Source organism: Girardinichthys multiradiatus, chromosome 20, assembly GCF_021462225.1.
Source record: "Girardinichthys multiradiatus isolate DD_20200921_A chromosome 20, DD_fGirMul_XY1, whole genome shotgun sequence".
In the NCBI taxonomy this organism is placed as follows: Eukaryota; Metazoa; Chordata; class Actinopteri; order Cyprinodontiformes; family Goodeidae; genus Girardinichthys; species Girardinichthys multiradiatus.
The window spans coordinates 25,245,022-25,265,864 of NC_061812.1; the positions used below are offsets into that span (position 1 = coordinate 25,245,022).

Consider the following 20,843-nt stretch of genomic DNA (forward strand, 5'->3'; position numbering starts at 1 on the left):
CTTATGTGTATACAGAAAATGTGACACCTCATTCCATCCGGCATTTCATCTACATCATTTCAGCATCATTATATTTAATATGTGCTATTGTGTCAATGAACTACTACCTCAAACAGAAAGGACCTTCCTCTTCCCTGCAGGCAATGAGCACCTAAAATACATTATCTCAATGAGCTCTCTGACTGCATTTAATGACGTCTGACATTTCTGGCTCACAGCTTGTTGTCAGGTCCTGGCAGAGGCACCATGTGGAGGACTGACTCGCTGTGAGCTGACTGACAGTAGGAGGGCAATAACTGAGGCTGTGCAGCTTGCACAAAGTGCTGCTTGACTTTTTGGACAAAAAATAAATAAATATATTTTGTTTGTACTTTTGGGCAGTGATTGGGCAGGGATTAAAAGCTAAAATTTATTTTAAAAGACTGCTGTTAGATGTGCAGCTTTTAGAAATAAGTTTAACTTTAAGAATTCAGTGTTTTTAAAGGTCTTTGAGTTCATGTTGATGTGTCTGTGTTCACTTCCACAAGCCTTTCTATATGAGTGCTATAATGGACTCTCTGGCTCCCTCCATGTGCACAAAGTGCTATAGCTTGCCACATTCTCTTAATTTAGCTCTGCAGGACAGCAGTCTGTGCACATTTCTTTCTTTCTTTCTTTCTTTCTTTCTTTCTTTCTTTCTTTCTTTCTTTCTTTCTTTCTTTCTTTCTTTCTTTCTTTCTTTCTTTCTTTCTTTCTGTCTGTCTGTCTGTCTGTCTGTCTGTCTGTCTGTCTGTCTGTCTGTCTGTCTGTCTGTCTGTCTGTCTGTCTGTCTGTCTGTCTTGTATATTTCCACCTTTATTCCTTGAGTTTGAAGAAATTATTTCTTGTTTATAGCCAGCATTTTTAGTTTTACTTTTAATTAAACTTTAAAAGGATATTAGTGAATATTTTTCACAACTGTATTTACAGCTGCATCTTAATAAATTAGATATCATCAAAAAGTAAGTTTATATTGTTAATTCAACCAAATGTTGTTTCAGTGAATTAATTAAAAAACTGTAGCTCATTGTGTAGATATATTATATTACATATATTACATAGCTATTATTTCAAGTGATTATTTCTGTGAATTTTGATGATTGTAGCTCACAGCTAATGAAAACCAAAAATACCCCCAGAACATTCTTTCAGACTAATAAAAAAGTATTTTTGATACAGAAATGCTGGCCTACTGAAATGTTTGTCTTTGTACTCCATAGCATATGCAATCCATACTTGGTTGGGGCTCCTTTTGCATAATTTACTGGATCAATGCTGCAATAAATGGAGGGGTTAGCCTGTGGCTCTTCTGAGGTGTTAAAAAAGCCAAGGTTGCTTTAACAGAGGCCTTAATCTCCTCTATGCTGTTGGGCTCGGTGTCTCATCTTACTCTTGACAGACCAGTTTGATAGAATGGTCATCAAAGCAGATATTAGTACTTTTAGCAATGTGGCTAGAGGCCAAGTCCAGCTTGAAAATGGAACTCCATAAACCTTGTCAGCAGAGGAAAGCATGAAGTGCACTGACTTTAGACTTGATAAACCACACTGAAACAAGACTGGCAAATTCATCATCGACTGTGGAAACTTCACACTGAGCCTTAAGCGGTTTGGCTTCTGTGCCTCTTCACTCTTCCGCAAAACTCTTGAACGTTGATTTTCAAATGAAATCCAAACTTTACTTTCATCTGAACAGAAAACGTGGGACCACTGAGCAACAGTGCAATCCTGTTCCTCCTTAGCTTTGATAACACTGTTCTGGTTAAAGAGTGGTTTAACACAAGAAATTCAACAGATGTAGACAGTATCCCTCAACTCAACTTTGCATTAATATGCTTTGACACAGCACTTTGTAAACAGCCAGCTTCTTGAATAGTAACCTTTTTTGGCTTAACCTACCTGTATAAGTCAACAATAATCCCCATGAACCAGGTTTATTGCTGGTTGCTGAGGAAAAAACTCGGGTGTGGGAGGAGTATGGAAAAGCCATAGAAAACGACTTCTGTATTGCTTTTAGGCGATTCTGGTCCACCATCCAGCGGGGAGAAGAGGTACACCACCAACACTGTTTACAGTGGGGAGGGTGTGCTGCTGACCTCAACTCGGGACGTTCTGGGTCAGTGGGCAGAGTACTTCGAAGACCTCCTCAATCCCACCAGCACATCTTCCACTGAGGAAGCGGAGCCTGGGGACCTTGGGACGGGCCTTCCAATCTCTGGTGCTGAAGTCATCAAGGTGATTAAAAAGCTCCTTGGTGGTAAGGCCCCGGGGGCAGATGAGATTTGCCCAGAGAACCTTAAGGCTCTGGATGTCTACACCTTCAGCAGGGTCCTGGAGGGTTCATGGGAGTTCGCCTAACCAGTCTACATGTGCTTTGTGGACTTGGAGAAGGCACTCTGCCGTGTCCCTCGGGGAATCTTGTGGCGGGTACTCTGGGAGTATGGGGTACCAGGCTCTTTGATACGGGCTCTTAGGTTCCTGTATGACCGGTGTCAGAGCTTGGTCCGCATTGCCGGCAGTAAGTTGGACTTTTTTCCGGTGAAAGTTGGACTCCGCCAAGGTTGCCCTTTGTCAACGATTCTGTTCATAACTTTTATGGACAGAATTTCTAGACGCAGCCAATGTGTTGAGGGGATCCGTTCTGGTGGCTGTAGGATTGTGTCTCTGCTTTTTGCGGATGATATGGTCCTATTGGCTTCATCAGCTCGATCTACAGCTCTCCCAGGAGCAGTTTGCAGCTGAATCCATGGCCATGGTCTTGAGCCGGAAGAGGGTAGAGTGCCTTCTCCAGGTCGAGGGGGAGGTCCTGCCTCAAGTGGAGGAGTTCAAGTATCTTGGGGTCTTGTTCACGAATGAGGGAAAAATGGAGCAGGAGATCAACAGACGGATTGGTGCTGCATCAGCAGTGATGCGGGCGCTGTTCCGGTCCGTCGTGGTGAAGAGAGAGCTGAGTCAAAAAGCGAAGCTCTCGATTTACTGGTCGATCTACTTTCCTACCCTCATCTATGGTCATGAACCTTGGGTCATGACCGAAAGAATGAGATCATGGATACAAGTGGCTGAAATGAGTTTCCTCCGCACGGTGTCTGGGCTCTCCCTTAGTGACAGGGTGAGAAGCTCGGTCATGCGGGAGGGACTAAGAGTAGAGCCATTGCTTCTCCATGTCGAGAAGGGCCAGTTGAAGTGGCTTGGGCATCTGGTTAGGATGCCTCATGGACGCCTCCTTGGTGAGGTGTTCCAGGCACGTCCTACCAGGAGGAGGCCCAGAGGAACACCCAAGACACGCTGGAGGGACTATGTTTCTTGGCTGGCCTGGGAACGCCTTGGGATTCCCCTGGATGAGCTGGCCCAAGTGGCTGGGGAGAGGGAAGTCTGGGTCTCTCTGCTTAGACTGCTGCCCCCGTGACCCGACCCCGGATAAGCGGAAGACGATGGATGGATGGATGGATGGATGGATGGATGGATGGATGGATGGATGGATGGATGGATGGATGGATGGATGGATGGATGCTTTATTGGTCTTATTTAATACTCTTATTAAATGAGAAAATTAAGTTTGAATTATCAAATAACTGCTTGATATATATTGTCACATAAATTGCTTTTGAATAATTGTATAATTTCTTGAGCTCCACCTGTATACCAGCAATGTTAGACTAAAGTTTTTAAAACCAAGCAATGATGAGTTAAAAAAATTTGGTCTGGATAGCTATGATGTGTGATGAAACATGAAAACGAATAGCGAGTTATTCAATAAACAGACACATAATGCCAATCTGAAACGTCATTAATTTCTACTTTTTCCAAATCATTGATCACAGAAGAGAAGCTCTATAAGAGAAGCCTTTTACAACTTTAAAGAGAGAGATAGTGATACATTTAAACTAATATTACTTTGATTTCTCCTAAAACACTTACCTGAGCTTGCCTCCACAGTCCTGTCAGCATTTTGTTTTATGACCCATGACTTAGCAGTTTTTTTTTTTTACTGCTTCTGCAGCATTTTCAGGGGGTAGCAGGCAGACATTTTTTTTAATTTGATATTATTTTTGTTGTTGCCTTGATTTAGAGTGAGGGAGAGAAGAGAGAAAACAAAACAGCCTTACAAACCTGCATCAGTCAACACTGAAACTGATTCAGCTTTAGGAAAACTAGTGCGACTCTATTGCTGAAAACTACGATGACAATATCAGTTACAATAACCCATATTTTCCGGAATTCAATGAAACTGAAACACCTGGTTTTAGACCACAATAATTTATTAGTATGGTGTAGGGCCTCCTTTTGTTGCCAATACAGCATCAATTTGTCTTGGGAATGACATGTACAAGTCCTGCACAGTGGTCAGAGGGATTTTAAGCCATTCTTCAGGATAGTGGCCAGGAAAGTTCCTCACTCTTCTTTAGCCTCTCTGCTACCAAAAATCTACACCTGGTCTTGGTGTGAAGGACAGGAGAGTCCATCCGACTGGCATGCAGGCAGGGCATGCAGAGCATGAACAAATAATACCTGAAATATAAAATCCCAGAAAATATTGCATGTATTGCATGTATATTGCATATATGCTTATAAGGAAGGTGAGTTATGTCTGGAAGAAAGAGGTCCTGTGTTGTTTGATTGTTGTCTAATCTTTTCTGAGGGAAGCAGATCCCAAATTCTGCAAATTTCAAAGGGACTGTTAGGGGCTGCTAATTTTCCAAAACTCATATTGCACCATATGACAATTTGTGTACATGTGTACATTGGAGCATTCCGTGTATTTGATCATAAGGGTGTACACCCAGTTTCCCACTTCCTGGCTGTTGCAGGGATAGCATTTTTTACCAAGAATGTCACTGTGACTCCTTAACTTGGTTGGGAAAATGCTTTTCAGGTTTTTTTTTTTTTTGTTGTTTGTTTCTTTTTTTTTGTATGAGATGCTAATTCAGGTTTTATGATTTTATTTATGGCTTCCTTTTGATGGCTGTCACCTGGAACAACACAAATCGTTGCAGTGTGGGTGCAGGTACAGTTAATATTATTCACTAACAACTTCATACATTTAGAGAGATAGTAGGGGTTTTTCAAGTGGGGTTCTGTGTAGTATGAGTTATCTGTATGTTATCTGCATCTACAGGGGTTGGACAATTAAACTGAAACACCTGGTTTTAGACCACAATAATTTATTAGTATGGTGTAGGGCCTCCTTTTGCATCCAATACAGCGTCAATTCGTCTTGGGAATGACATATACAAGTCCTGCACAGTGGTCAGAGGGATTTTAAGCCATTCTTCTTGCAGGATAGTGGCCAGGTCACTACATGATACTGGTGGAGGAAAACGTTTCCTGACTCGCTCCTCCAAAACACCCAAAAGTGGCTCAATAATATTTAGATCTGGTGACTGTGCAGGCCATGGGAGATGTTCAACTTCACTTTCATGTTCATCAAACCAATTTTTCACCAGTCTTGCTGTGTGTATTGGTGCATCGTCATCCTGATACACGGCACCGCCTTCAGGATACAATGTTTGAACCATTGGATGCACATGGTCCTCAAGAATGCTTCGGTAGTCCTTGGCAGTGACGTGCCCATCTAGCACAAGTATTGGGCCAAGGGAATGCCATAATATGGCAGCCCAAACCATCACTTATCCACCCCCATGCTTCACTCTGGGCATGCAACAGTCTGGGTGGTACGCTTCTTTGGGGTTTCTCCACACCGTAACTTTCCCGGATGTGGGGAAAACAGTAAAGGTGGACTCATCAGAGAACAATACATGTTTCACATTGTCCACAGCCCAAGATTTGCGCTCCTTGCACCATTGAAACCGATGTTTGGCATTGGCATGAGTGACCAAAGGTTTGGCTATAGCAGCCCGGCCGTGTATATTGACCCTGTGGAGCTCCCGACGGACAGTTCTGGTGGAAACAGGAGAGCTGAGGTGCACATTTAATTCTGTCGTGATTTGGGCAGCCGTGATTTTATGTTTTTTGGATACAATCCGGGTTAGCACCCAAACATCCCTTTCAGACAGCTTCCTCTTGCGTCCACAGTTAATCCTGTTGGATGTGGTTCGTCCTTCTTGGTGGTAGGCTGACATTACCCTGGATACCGTGGCTCTTGATACATCACAAATACTTGCTGTCTTGGTCACAGATGCGCCAGCAAGACGTGCACCAACAATTTGTCCTCTTTTGAACTCTGGTATGTCACCCATAATGTTGTGTGCATTTCAATATTTGGAGCAAAACGGTGCTCTTACCCTGCTAATTGAACCTTCACACTCTGCTCTTACTGGTGCAATGTGCAATCAATGAAGACTGGATAGAAGGCTGGTCCAATTTAGCCATGAAACCTCCCACACTAAAATGACAGGTGTTTCAGTTTCATTGTCCAACCCCTGTATTTATACCAAAATAGGTCTGGAGAAAGAGGAATGCATTATGATGCAGGAGTAAAGCTAACTGCTTGCCACGAAGTTCTCCTAACAGAGGACATCTCAAACTGATATCTGACTAAACTTTAGATATTTAGATATCTAAGTAAACACTAAATCAGACTGTTAATTTTAAACCTCTAAGATTCTGCATTAAACTATTTGTCACTGGTCAACAAATGCCTTTTAGCCTATTTGCTAATAGTTGCAGTATGATTAGAGGCTAGCATGCCACTTTCTGCATTGGGGCAGCTCTGAGCATTGGGACCCACTTTATAGAGCATGTTTATGTCAGATGAAGGGTAAAAAGAAGGCAAGTGCTTACTGATGACTACAGACAAGAAATGTTTGAAAAGTCGACAAATACATTTTATGTTCTTTCTTTTTTTCTACTTAAAATATTAAGTTATATAACTAATATTTAAAGTCTACATCTAACAATGTGAGTATAATGTTCTTATTGTTGTAATGATGCAGTTCTAAAGTAGACAACATTTTGTCCAATTTATCTTTGGAAAACAAAAAAAAGTCATTATATCAACAGAATAGGAGTTCAGGGAAGTCTCTATTGTTGGCTGATTGTTGACTTACCAAAGAGTGCTGGTATTCCCGCTCAATAGACCCTGAAGTTGTACCCTTGCCAAGTTCTACTGATGGTAGCAAGAGCACTTGGGATTTATTGGCAATGAAATACAGTTAACGCATCTGCAGCACCAGGAAGATTGTTTCCTATCAGGAGTTTCTCCTTCTCTGCCTCTGCTCCGTCTGTCTGTTCTTTCTCTTTAACCAAAAGTTGTTCCCCTATGTTTCTTTATCTCAAACAGGTGGATAACATACACAGATGTTGTTCACTTGAGGAAAAAGCAAAATACTAACCAATATACTACTTCAAAACTGTGGAGATTTAGAATCTGATGAAAAAGCAGTTGTGATTGAAATCCACTCTAGAATGTGTCCCAGATGGCTAGCAGTTAGCCACAATTATCTCTGAGACCTTCTCTCTGTTTCTAAAATAGTGTTAATGATCCATTTCTAGTGTTCTATCTAAGGTGTCTATGCCCTGTTCAGGGGTAATGCATTTACTTTACTTTTATTTAGCGATTATTTTGTATGCTTACTTTATCCCACATTAATCAAACCATTAAGAAGCTGCAGTTCATACTTCCGGTAATTTTATTTTATTGTATGCAGTGCTTTTTAAACTTATTGATAACCCTTATACTTTTCCTCACTTGTACTTTCCCTTACCTTATGTTTATTGCATCTTTATTGTGATTTATTCTGATAGACCAACAAAAAAATGGTGCACAATTGTGAAGTGTAAGGAATATTTTACATGGTTTTAAAATCTTTTTGTAATTTAATCCAAGTTGTACTATGAAGTCCTTGGAGGTTTGTTGGAGAACATTAATAAACAAACAGCGCCATGAAGACCAATGAACACATCAGACAGAGATACAGTTTTGGAGAAGTTTGCAGCAAAGTTAGGTTATAAAACAACATCCCAAGGTTTGAACATCTCACAGAGCGGTCTTCAATCTAGCTTGTCAAAATGAAAAGAGCATGGCAAAACAATCCCAACAAGACATGGCTACCTTCCTAACCTGACAGGCTGGGCAAGGAAAGCAATAAACAGAAAGTCAGCTAAGAGGCCCTTGGTAACTCTGCCTAGGTGGCAGAATTTGCTGACAAGACACCTCTCAGTTGTATTGTTCACAAAGCTGATGTTTATGGGAGAGTGTCAAAAAGAAAGACATTGCTGGAAGAAACCATGAAGTCCGATTCAAAGTTTTCCTAAAGCTATGTAGAGGGCAAACATATGGAGGAAGGCACTATGGTAAGATGAGAACAACATCAGAAGAAGAAAACTAGCACCACTCATCACTGTGGACACACCATCCCCAGTTGGTATAAACAGTATCACGCTGTGGGGTATTTTTCCTCAACATAGACAGGGAAGCTGGTCAGAACAGATGTGAAGACTGATGTTTAGATAGATGGCGTTTGCGGAAGAAAACCTGGCCCACTTAAAGTCCAGACATAAATCTTATTGGGCAACTATGACAAGACTTCGAAATTGATGTTCACAGAAACTCTATCCAATCTGACTGAGCTTGCGCAATTTGGGAAGGACAAATTGGCAAACGTTTTAGTTTAAGCTGGGCAAAGCTGGCAGAGTTATACCCAATAAGGTTTGCAGGTGTAGCTGTAGTCAAAGGTCGTTCTGTATAAATGGGGCTGAATACAAATGCACATCACACTTTTTAGATTTAAATTTTTTTTTAAATATTGAAAAACCATGTATCCTTTCATTTTCACCTCATAATTATGAGATTATGGTCTATGGGTTTAAATCCCAGTAGAATACCTTTAATTTTATGGTTGGAACATAAGGCAACTGAACAGTGCTGCACAATCTGTTAGGCTCAGTTGTTGATAAGTGTTGGCATATTTACTTCCTGATCACCTGCACAGACACATGTTTAAGTCAGATCAACACACTCAGGTTGCCAACACATATTGTGTGTGTTTAAGCAGCGCTGTAATGTCTCAGCAGGCTCTTGTTCGAGTGAGATCAGTCTGTGAAATTGGGTCAACCTCTCCGACCTTTACCCGCTGGTAACTTGCAGTGTTCAATCTCTCCTTATTTAAAAAGTGAAAGGACAGCTTTTCACCATCTGGATGGAGTATTACTACAATAAATGTCCAGAGTATTCGCCTTATATCATGGCGATCACACTCTGATTGCTCTTCCAACTTGAGTGATGATACTGAAATTATAGTACATTTTACATTACATAGAATGCAATGAAAAGCTTTCTCTTCAGCTGCTTTGTTCTCTGAGACTGAAGCTCTGCCAGTGCAGTGATGGTGCTTGGGGTTATTTTCTGTGTTATTGATGTGTTTTCTCCTGGAGAAAGGTACAAGCCAATTCCTACTGGTTTTCTTAGGAATTACACACAGGGCTGTGTAAGCTCCACAGACTGCATCTCAGAAAATCAAACAGATAAAGCCCTATCAAAGAAAACAACCTGTGGGTATCTTAGCGTAGGAAGAGGTTATTTGTAAATGCTTGTTAAGGGTTCTAAACCTGCATCTCAGTCTGTGAATGTGTACTCAGATGTGTAAGCACATAAAAAATCTGTGTGTTAGAGTTATATGATTTGTCTTTGTATCAAAAATTGCGATTAGGTCTTTTCTCCGCCATTAACACATCTGCAGCACACCTGCAAACTTTAGCTTGAATGAGGGTGCATGCTGTACGTGGGAGGGGTGTGAGCAGCGCATTCATGATCTGCCAAGACATTCCTTCTGGTTCTGATTGGATGTTTCTGACCAGGGGCAGTGTATTTCTGCAAATGGCAGTATGACCAATGGGAGGAGCCAGAGAAGCTTGATTTTTTTCACAGATTACCTGTCTCATATTCTAGTGTCAGGACATAATGACAGTTTTAACAAAAATGTAAAAAATAAATTTTAACAAAAGTTACCTACTGCAGCTTTAAACATGAAGCAAAAGGGAACAATTTTACAAGTGGAAAAACCAGACAATATGAAGGAGCTGAATGCCCATGGATGTTACACAAAGCAATAGATCTATCTTAACAAATAAACACTGTTGACTACAAACGTGAAAACACAATCAGACCGTTGATTCTCACCATTAATATACATAGGATCCATATTATAATCTTAACAGAGCTGTTTGGCTGCCAAGCTAAAAAATATTGTCCCAAATAGTAAAATGGTCAAAAACTTATTTGTGTGAATCTGATGAATTATTAATCTGATGGATTATTATGCAGTGTATCTGTCAGGAAGGCATCTGTGGTGGATTAAATTGAATTATTATTTGCTTTAATTGTCAGAAGTTAGTGATGTAAGAAACTCTGAAAGTACCTGACAGGTTGTGCTTGACTTCCTCCCACACTTTGCCCTGCATTTTGGAGGAAAGCTCCTTAAACTCAGTTTTGTCATCACTTCTTGGGTCAACCCCCCCCACCCAGTAATACACCCAGTAATAGTCTGTGTACAATACTACACATCTGACTGTTGTGATGAGTTTTCCTCCTTATGCCTGTAATGGAGGCTTTTGCCGTACAAAGTGGATTCAGAAGTGGAATCTACAGCCATGTATTAGTTACCTGACTAAGCATCCACTCCCCCACTTTGTAATCACCACCCTCCTATTGGGCTGCTGAAAAATGTGAGAATTAATGAAGGTAAACATGTACGTACTTGCAATCTCTGCTTTAGTACAGAGAAAGTGCTCCTAGTGGCAGGACTTTATCAATCAGTCAATCAATCGGTATTTATGGAGCAATTTTCATGAATAACAATGGCAACACAAAGTGCCATATAGAAGATAAAAACAGAAGGCATAAATAACAACAAAAGAAACTACTGTTAAGGAATGAGCTAAACAAGGCAAAGCATGGAAAAAATATATAAATGTGTTGCTAAAAGATGATGAGGTATAGAGGAAGACATATTGGAGATACTGCTAAAAATAATAATAATTATAAACAACTAAATTCAATAAGTGAATAAATAAATAATTTTTCTAAATAAGTAAATAAATACATAAACAAGAAAGAAGTGGATTAAAATTTTGATTTTATTTGAACAAGTGGTATAAAAAGGTAAATAATCACAACAATTAAACAAAATGAATACTAATTACTAAAGCAAACTAAAAATGTAAGGTAAATCACAGATTAGAATGAAAAAAAACAAACTTGGAATGAATAATCATATTTAATAAAACTGCCCTGTAATTTTCTCTTTCTAAAAAGATCTGGTATATAATTCAATAAATACAAGGGACTAGGTACGGGCCTGTATGAGATTTTCAAGGAATGATAACCTTGAGTAAGAATACCAACAAAGCAATAATTATTAAATCTATATAAATTTCAGATATTATAATATATTCTTGCTGCTAAAATAATATTGATTAGTAAAATATTGTCTGTGAAATGTGTTGTTATTGAGAGCACATATGGGAGTGTTCATATACTCATTACAATAAAAAAAAAAATTATTTAGAAAAATCAATAATTAAATGTTAACCCTGTCAAAAGCAGTCAAATGAAATTTAGGTCAGTGTCAGGCAAAAACATTAGGTAATTTTAAAAGATTATTTTACAGATATATACACAGGTGGAAGACTAAAGCAAAATATGAAACAGACATGATGAATTTAGTCGAAATATTTCAATAAACATGCTTATTGTGCAAAATATTATCACTTCTTATCTTTCTGCTTCTCATGGAGTAAAACTGAATCCTAAAATACAAGGATGAACAATGAAACTGAAACACCTGTCATTTTAGTGTGGGAGGTGTCATGGCTAAATTGGACCAGCCTGGTAGCCAGTCTTCATTGATTGCACATTGCACCAGTAAGAGCAGAGTGTGAAGGTTCAATTAGCAGGGTAAGAGCACAGTTTTGCTCAAAATATTGAAATGCACACAACATTATGGGTGACATACCAGAGTTCAAAAGAGGACAAATTGTTGGTGCACGTCTTGCTGGCGCATCTGTGACCAAGACAGCAAGTCTTTGTGATGTATCAAGAGCCACGGTATCCAGGGTAATGTCAGCCTACCACCAAGAAGGACGAACCACATCCAACAGGATTAACTGTGGACGCAAGAGGAAGCTGTCTGAAAGGGATGTTCGGGTGCTAACCCGGATTGTATCCAAAAAACATAAAATCACGGCTGCCCAAATCACGGCAGAATTAAATGTGCACCTCAACTCTCCTGTTTCCACCAGAACTGTCCGTCGGGAGCTCCACAGGGTCAATATACACGGCCGGGCTGCTATAGCCAAACCTTTGGTCACTCATGCCAATGCCAAACATCGGTTTCAATGGTGCAAGGAGCGCAAATCTTGGGCTGTGGACAATGTGAAACATGTATTGTTCTCTGATGAGTCCACCTTTACTGTTTTCCCCACATCCGGGAGAGTTACGGTGTGGAGAAGCCCCAAAGAAGCGTACCACCCAGACTGTTGCATGCCCAGAGTGAAGCATGGGGGAAATTCAGTGATGGTTTGGGCTGCCATATCATGGCATTCCCTTGGCCCAATACTTGTGCTAGATGGGCACGTCACTGCCAAGGACTACCGAAGCATTCTTGAGGACCATGTGCATCCAATGGTTCAAACATTGTATCCTGAAGGCGGTGCCGTGTATCAGGATGACAATGCACCAATACACACAGCAACACTGGTGAAAGATTGGTTTGATGAACATGAAAGTGAAGTTGAACATCTCCCATGGCCTGCACAGTCACCAGATCTAAATATTATTGAGCCACTTTGGGGTGTTTTGGAGGAGCGAGTCAGGAAACGTTTTCCTCCACCAGTATCACGTAGTGACCTGGCCACTATCCTGCAAGAAGAATGGCTTAAAATCCCTCTGACCACTGGGCAGGACTTGTATATGTCATTCCCAAGACGAATTGACGCTGTATTGGCCGCAAAAGGAGGCCCTACACCATACTAATACATTATTGTGGTCTAAAACCAGGTGTTTCAGTTTCATTGTCCAACCCCGTAAGTGTGGATGGCTAGCCTGCACTATTCTTAACAGCCACTACTCCAAACTCAGACCACTCTGGAAGTTTCTTTGACGCTTTATTAAAGGGATTTTAAACAGCAAGAGCAGAATGACAGAAAACTGTCATAGATTTGAAACCATAGCTTTTCAAAATCGTGGTGTACTGTGAGACCAGTATTCTGGCTATGCCTACAAGGAACTTTCTAATAGCAGTTTTTCTTAAATGCATATCATTACTTCACAACAGCTTTTTGTTTGGACAAATGTTTTGTTAGTCAAACATATTGCTGCAGTGCAGAGTTAAATCAGATTCCTTATAGGGGAGAAAAAGATACAATTTTAAGAATTATTTGCATTCTAGTCATGATATTTTATCATTTATCTCAAAATGTTGGCTACAGTTTAATTTAGTCTGACTGAAATATTTGAGATTGCAGCACTTTTCTCTGCTTTCAGAGCGCGCTGAAAGACCGTTCCTGAAGCAACAGAGGCTTCATCTTATACGAACACGATTTTCTCTTCACTGTGTGGGTAGAGGTGGGAAGCACTGCCCACATAGCTTTCTGCTGTAAAAGCTAAAGCACTCTACATGAATAATTTTCTACTTGCAGCTTGGTTTCAACCTTGGTTCTCCCTCCCTTTCACCCACGCAATCATGTTATGCTGATTCAAGATTAAATAGGAGAGTTTGGCGTTTGGCAACATGGCAGGAAGAAAGCTGTTCTATTGGAAAAGAGAGAATTGAAGTTTATTACTAACTGATATTTTATTTAGGTATTGATTCAATAATGTAAAATTTAATTTGTTCTTTATAGAAAGTTTAAAACCTAATGTATGATCTATATATGCATGTGTGCACAAAGTATGGATACACGGCAAGTCTTCGTGTGTAGCTTCGGTAAATGTCTGTTGGTCCCAGAGTGAACTAGCCATCCACAAGCACAGTCGCTGGTCATAAAAGAACCAGAACAGATGGCTGCTTCTGAGAGAGCTGCACCTGTTTATATATAGCTTCTCAGTAGAGCACTTGAGAGATATGAAAACAAAGCAAAGCTGTCACTTTGGCAAACCAGTGGATGCATACGCCTCATGGTCTTACTTGAGACAACATATTTCTGATGGATTTGAACACAAAAAGATAAATTTTATCTTGTATGGAAAAATACCATCAGTAAAAATAGCATTCATACATAATGTTTCCATTGTCTTCTCTGCAATGATTTATGATTTGTTTTGAGAGGTTACAACACTTGGAGTAATTTTCTCGTCAAACTAAGAAAAAGAAATTATAAGTAAAGCACTACGTCGCTGTCACTTTCAGCTTTACCAAGCATTTTCTAGACTCTCACATTTCATCTCAGTTATAAATGAGAAATATGTTGGCTTGCTTCATTCTTGCTTTTGCTGCACCATCAAAGCTGAAATGCATGTTTTCACAACATGCAAGATTCAAATGACATCATTACTAAAGGTAGGTGTTGCATAATTTATCACTCACATTGCATAAGAGCCCTAATTGAGTTTTTATGAGGTGCTATATTTGCCTCTGCGAAGAGTCTTATGATATTCTATCAATCACATCCTATTTGTGGTTCAATTTATATAATACTTTTCTTATTATTAACTCTAAAGTCTTCTAGAGCAGAGTCTTACCATTGTCACCAATACCAAAAATGTATCACCAATTACAGCTTTGTTTAGATAGTGTAATTTACTGAAATTTGTTTGATATTGTAATTATTCTACAACTGTCTGCAGACAACACTAATTTCTGCGAACTGTAGAGAAAAATAAACTAATCTAAAAGCTGTCTATATATCTACTGGCCTCATCTTAATAATTGATGCACTTGATAAATAAAGTGAAATATTTCATACCATATGCACTGAGATTCAAAATCTGTACACATTTTTAAATCCCAACTAATTTCTTCTTAATTAGCTTCCAAAAAGCCAAACTATCATTATCTTTTAGAGTGGCCTTGATCAGTGTTTCTCTGGGCTTTTTAGGGATATTTCAAAGTTTTCTTTGAACTTAAGCTGCTTTTTCACTCATTTTCTCCTTTTATTTAACTGTGACAGCATATTGTGCATTGTGTTTAAAAATACAGACAGAGCATGAGTGGGGACAAAATAAGATGCATCAGAAGTAAAAAGCTGTCTATGGCAGATAAATTGCATTTGAAAGTAATCATCTTTAAGAAACAGTAAAAATAACCTGCCTTGGGACCTGAAAAATGCACCATCAGTTGGTTGATCATCTTGCATGCCACATTTGCAGCTCTTTAGAAATCACATTTTTTGTGATAAAATCCAACTTTTTTTACCTCTTATTATTTGGAATGGGCTGCATGGTGCATTTTTAAAATTTGTTCTATTCTAGGTTGTCTGTGGTTGCATAGCACTGGTCAATCTGTTACATTTAGCATTATTTTCATGCCTGAATAATTCATAGATCAGAGTTAAGTGGGTAAACAAGCAAAAAAAGAAAATTACTCTAAAGCTGAAGAAGTACTGCACAGAAAATTTGTCTAAAGAAAAGCTTTAAAAGATCTTGTAGAAGACTCAACTAAGAAAAAACGACCTTAAAGCATCACAAAAAACAACATTGTGATTGAAAGCATAACATAAAGAAATTATGGATTACATGAGACTTCTACCCAGAACCCCTCTCATCTATTTACAGCAGAGTTCAGAAGTGTTTACACCTCTTCACGCATGCCAGGTTTATGTGACATTTAAAAATGAGTTCCTGATGCGTAATTTTTAAAGTTTTTCCCTCCATTTTTCCATCACTTTAAGCCCATAATTAGTCAAACCCCTGCAAGATTGAGATTCAATGTAACCTTTTCATTTTCCCAACATGTTTCTTCTAACTGTAAGTAACTTATCTGAGTGGCCCAGCCAGAGTCCCAACTTGAATCTGATTAAATTCTGTGGATAGAGCTAAAGGTTAGGGTGATAGTTCGGAGGCCTTCACACCTTATCATTAAAGAAAGTCTTTAGTGAGTAGCAGTGACAACAAGCAAAAAGCCGGTCAGCTATGTTAAGCAGGATTTGAATGCTCTGATGACAATAAAAATTTTGTCATGGTAAATTTAACTGCTTTGACCCATATGTAGATAACACTCAGGAGACTGGAAAAGGTTTAACAGTTTATTTTTCTTTAACAGATAACTTCAGGTAACGGCAGGTTTTTATGATCAGTCCATGCCAGAATGGGGTGAGCTGCGCCCTCTAGCCAATGGCGCCACTCCTCCAGAGCCAATTTAATGGCGAACAGCTCACAGTTTCCAACATCATAGTTTTGTTCTGCTGGTGACAGTCTGCGGGAAAAAAGGCACATGGGTGAAGTTTGTTATCTGGATTTGATATTTGGGATTGTACAGCTCCCACTCCGGAGTCTGAAGCATCAACTTCCAAGATAAACTGCTTTGCAGGGTCGGAATGGACTAGAACGGGTGCCTGAGAGAACCTCTCCTTCAGGGAGAGGAATGCGGTGTTGGCTTCCGGAGTCCACCTTGTGTCTGATATGACTTAGCCGATTTGTGCTTTCCCAGTTTCATCCACCATTGCTCATGGACCGAAAAAAACGTTGCACAGGGAGTGCAGAGAAAGGTAGAAACCTCCTTTGATCGGTGTGCCTACTCAGGTTTGGGATGTGGTGATAAAGAAAGTAGACTGTGTCTATGTGACTGTGTACTATAAACTCATTGTAGAGACCAAATCTCTACATTAAGATTCCTGTTGTGATGTTAGGATGGGCCTTGCTGAATAGGTGATTGTCACTCTTTATCTCTTAGCTCTATTTGAGTCTTCAAATAGTTCTCTTTCTCTCTCGTTGAATGAATGTAGTTTTAAGGTATTTTAAAACCCGTAATTTATTTGCTTCTTTTTTTGGCACCTTTGATCTTTACACTGCAGTAAAAATGCCCTCTGATACAGTCACTGAACACCTGAATTGTTTATATTTAATAGAAGTGAAATGGCCTGTTGGTAAATCTTCTGCATTTGTGTCTTTGAAATGTGACAGCAATAAAATACATGATTTAGTGGGCAGATGGTGATCGGCAGTGGAGGTGTTTATGAGGTTATTTGTTTTGTTGAACGAGTCTGTGACACGCAAACACTCCGTCTCCAGGCCTGAGGCACAGATGATTATCATTAACAGAGGGCTTTGTTACTAACATGGAGCCAAACCCTTGCAATAGAACCATTTTATTCAAGCGAGCAGTTTCATCGATCTGTTGCATTGACCTGAAATTGAATCTGTTTATGTTAATATTGTACCGTTGATGGATTTTGTTCTGGATTTTTAGCAGTGTCAGAATCTATAACCACGGCCATACATAAGACTCCATGAGGATGACTGCGAAGGGCAAATCCCTGCTTCCAGAAGCAGGAGAGTTTACTGTGCGCTCTATCAAAGGTTTAGTAATTGTTGCACCTCTCTACAGACATGATCATCTGTATTCACACTGAGCTTTTTCTTTGTGTACCCTGTTTGAGAATGCTTAATGTTGTCAAAAGATTAAGTCTTCTTCAAGAGATGAAAGGCCTTGTTTGGACAGGCTTTCAAGTACTCAGTTGCTCAGGATAGTTCCTACTGAGTCCTTGGCACTGCATGATCACCTATAAAGCAACAAATTTGCATTTATCTGTACAATTGCAAAGTGTTGCTTTGTCACAATATTTGGTAGGTATCTATATTTCAAGTGCCATGCATTAATTGCTGATAATATATTTAGTCAGTTGAATAGACTTTTACTGCCCTTGATAATCCCACCACAAATAGATTCCTGTGATTCAGGTGCTAAATATTACAAGAACTGGTGGAAACATTATGATTAAGGATGGGCAGTTATGTTGTCATTTATGCTTATTGTGGAAAAATAAATATTGCTTTAATAGTCATCCTGTGAAATTACAATAAACTTTAACTGATGATGTAGCGTCAAAAAAGGTGACAGCGTAATTCAGGTTGTTGCTTTGGCTGCAAAATATGACTAAATGTAAAATGTAAATGTAACTAATGTTTTGTAGCCTTTTTAAAACAGGCAAGTTTTATTTTCAGAGCAATGTATGTATTTATATGGCTCTGACTCTATCTAGTAATGAATGTATTGCCAAAAGATTTATTGCAATTGTCATTGCAATAAATTTCACGTAATACACTGAGGACACTTTAAATCCATTTTGCCCATCTCTAAATGTGATGACAGAAAATAAGGAAAATTATGAAAGTGTAGATTAAAGGCAACCCACATTGTCATAACGGTATTTAACGAGCGTTGCAGTTACTCGTTTTCCTGCAGCCCTACTTTAGAACAAGGCATATATATGTGTTAGAATGGCTCAGTCAAAGTCCAGACTTAAATCGGTGGCAAGATTGCTGTTCACAGGTGCTCCACCTTCAATCTGACTGAGCCTGAGCTGTTTTGTAAAGCATAATGGGCAAAGATTTTAGTCTTTACTGTGGATGTGCAAAGCTGGTAGAAACATACTCTACAAGATTTGGAGCTGAAACTGAAGCAAAAGGTGGTTCTACAAAGTTTTGTTTATGGGGAGCTGAATGCAGGTGCACGTCTAACTATTTGGATTTTAATTTGTAAAAAAATATTTGAAAACCATGTATCCTTTTTCTTCTACTTGACAATCATTTCCTACTGTGTTGTTTGGTGTGTTAATGTTTCTAATATTATACAGCCTTGTTTCAACATGTTTATTGTTTCTTTCTGATGGCAGCAGATGGAACCTCATTCATTTTCTTACTAGCTTCATTTCTTTGGTTCTACTGAAATTAAAAATAGTTAAACCATGGTTGTTTATTATGACTTTGCTGATTCCTGGTTTCTTTTGTATTTATTTTTCAGAAGAAAGAATGGCTCTGCTTAAACTGCCAAACACAGCGGGCTCTGTCAGGAAGCTTGGGAGATACTCCACCTCCTGTAGCCCCCTCCATGGGCTCTCCTTGGGCACCTAATCCATCCAAACAGCAAACACCTCAGCAGAAAGCACCCAGTCAAGTTCCAGGGCCTAGAACCACAGGTCCTCAACAACAGAAATCTGCGGGTCCCCAAGTAAGTGGCCCTCCCTCTAATGTAAAACATGTTGGGCCTGCTCCTCAATTGAAAGGGCTCAGCCAAGCCCCCCCTCAAACCAAGGGTTCTGCTCAGCCTCCCTCCCAACCTTCATCTCAGAGTAAGGGACCAGCTCAAATTAAAGGTCCTAGCCAGTCACATGCTCAAAGTAAGGCCCCTGCACAGCCTGCTAACCAAGTGAAGGGCCCAAGTCAGGCCAAAGGGCCGACTCAGACAAAAGGATCTGCTCAGCCCTCTGCTCAGACTAAGGGCCCTTCTCATCCTTCTGGTGCCAAGGCTTCATCTAGCTCTGGTAAAGCTGCTCCTAACCATAACAAGGCTCCTACACCCTCAAAACCAGTTCCTACTCAGTCTAAACCCACAGGTAACAACCTGACCCGCAAACAACCGCAAAGCCAGGAGAAGACTAAAGTTGCATCTAAATCTCTAAAGGAAGATGCCAAAGTCTCACCAAAGAAGATTTTGTCAGAGACTGTGACTTCTTCACACGAGATCAAGATAGCAGAAGAAGAAAAGAAGTCAAGACACCATGAAGTGAGCTACCTGCAACTTCTTCGCCTTCACCTGTTACACCTGTTACTCGATTCACCCTTTTACTTTGCTCCATTTTAAATAACTTGAATCATTTTTCAGAATCATGATGTTATTAATATTTTATTATTCAGCTCATCAAAGCTCTTCTTTTTTATTTAAAATTTTTTTTATCACTGTCATTTTTTCCATTTCCTTATCATAAGTTTTCAGGCAAGGCAAGTTTATTCGTGTAGCGCCATTCATATGCAACATAAAACAAAGTGTTTCACAGGAAAATAAAGAAACAGAGATAAAAATTATGAAATACATCTAAAGTATTACAGTAAAGTATACAAATTACGTAAAAAGAAAAAAAATTTAAAAATCACATTTAAAACAAATAAAAAGCTACGACTTTATAAAAAAGGACTGAACTAAAAGGATGAAGTAATCATTTAGTTTGATGGGAAAACTGCAGCAAACCATACGGTTTCCAGTTATAATTTAAAAGAACCAGCAGTTTCTACACATCTCAGGTTTCATTTCAGCGCTTTGGAGCATAGAAACTAAACGCTGACTCCCCTTGTTCAATTTTGGTCCCAGAAACACTGAGTGGAAAGGTCTCTGATGACCTGAGGAGTCTAAATGGTTCATATCTGACCAATATCTCTAAAATGTATGTAGGCCTAAGAGCAACCAGTCCCTTTTAGACCAATAACAAGATTTTAAAATCTATCATTTTCCAATCAGTGAAGGGATCTAATCACTAGTGTGATATGGATTATTTTCCTGGCATTAATCAGTACTCTGGCAGCAGAATGAGCTGTTCATGTGTTAACATTTATGCCATAATAGTCCATAATGAGTCCATAATAACACCAAGGTTTCTTACATGCTATTTGATGATTAATTCTGGTTTAATCTTGATCTCCAAAAAATTTAAAAATACAAGGTGAGAGATCAAGATTCAACTTGCATTTTTGGGACCGAAAAATGTTTTCTACCTTTAGTTGTAGGACCCATTAGAAACACATTGACTCAGTAGCTGGAACGGATTGTGCTCACATGGTGAAACCAAAATATAAAGTTCAGCATACATATGGTCAAAGTAATAGTAGTACTCCATAAGAAGAACGAAGAGTAACATAAGGTATGATCTATGGTCTTCAGATTTATAAAAGTTAAATCACTTAAAAGTTTTACTTTAAAACTTTTTAGGCCATATTTT

At 39.3% G+C, this 20,843-nt stretch overlaps 1 protein-coding gene across 1 annotated transcript in view; it reads left to right on the top strand.

Annotated features, from left to right (window-relative positions):
- bsnb (bassoon (presynaptic cytomatrix protein) b) overlaps positions 1-20,843 on the top strand; it is a 79,961-nt gene that overhangs the window by 37,867 nt on the left and 21,251 nt on the right. Inside the window, exon 3 of the mRNA XM_047347686.1 lies at positions 18,875-19,636. Within this exon, the coding sequence (XP_047203642.1) occupies positions 18,875-19,636 (762 nt within the window). The remainder of the gene's footprint in view (positions 1-18,874; positions 19,637-20,843) is intronic.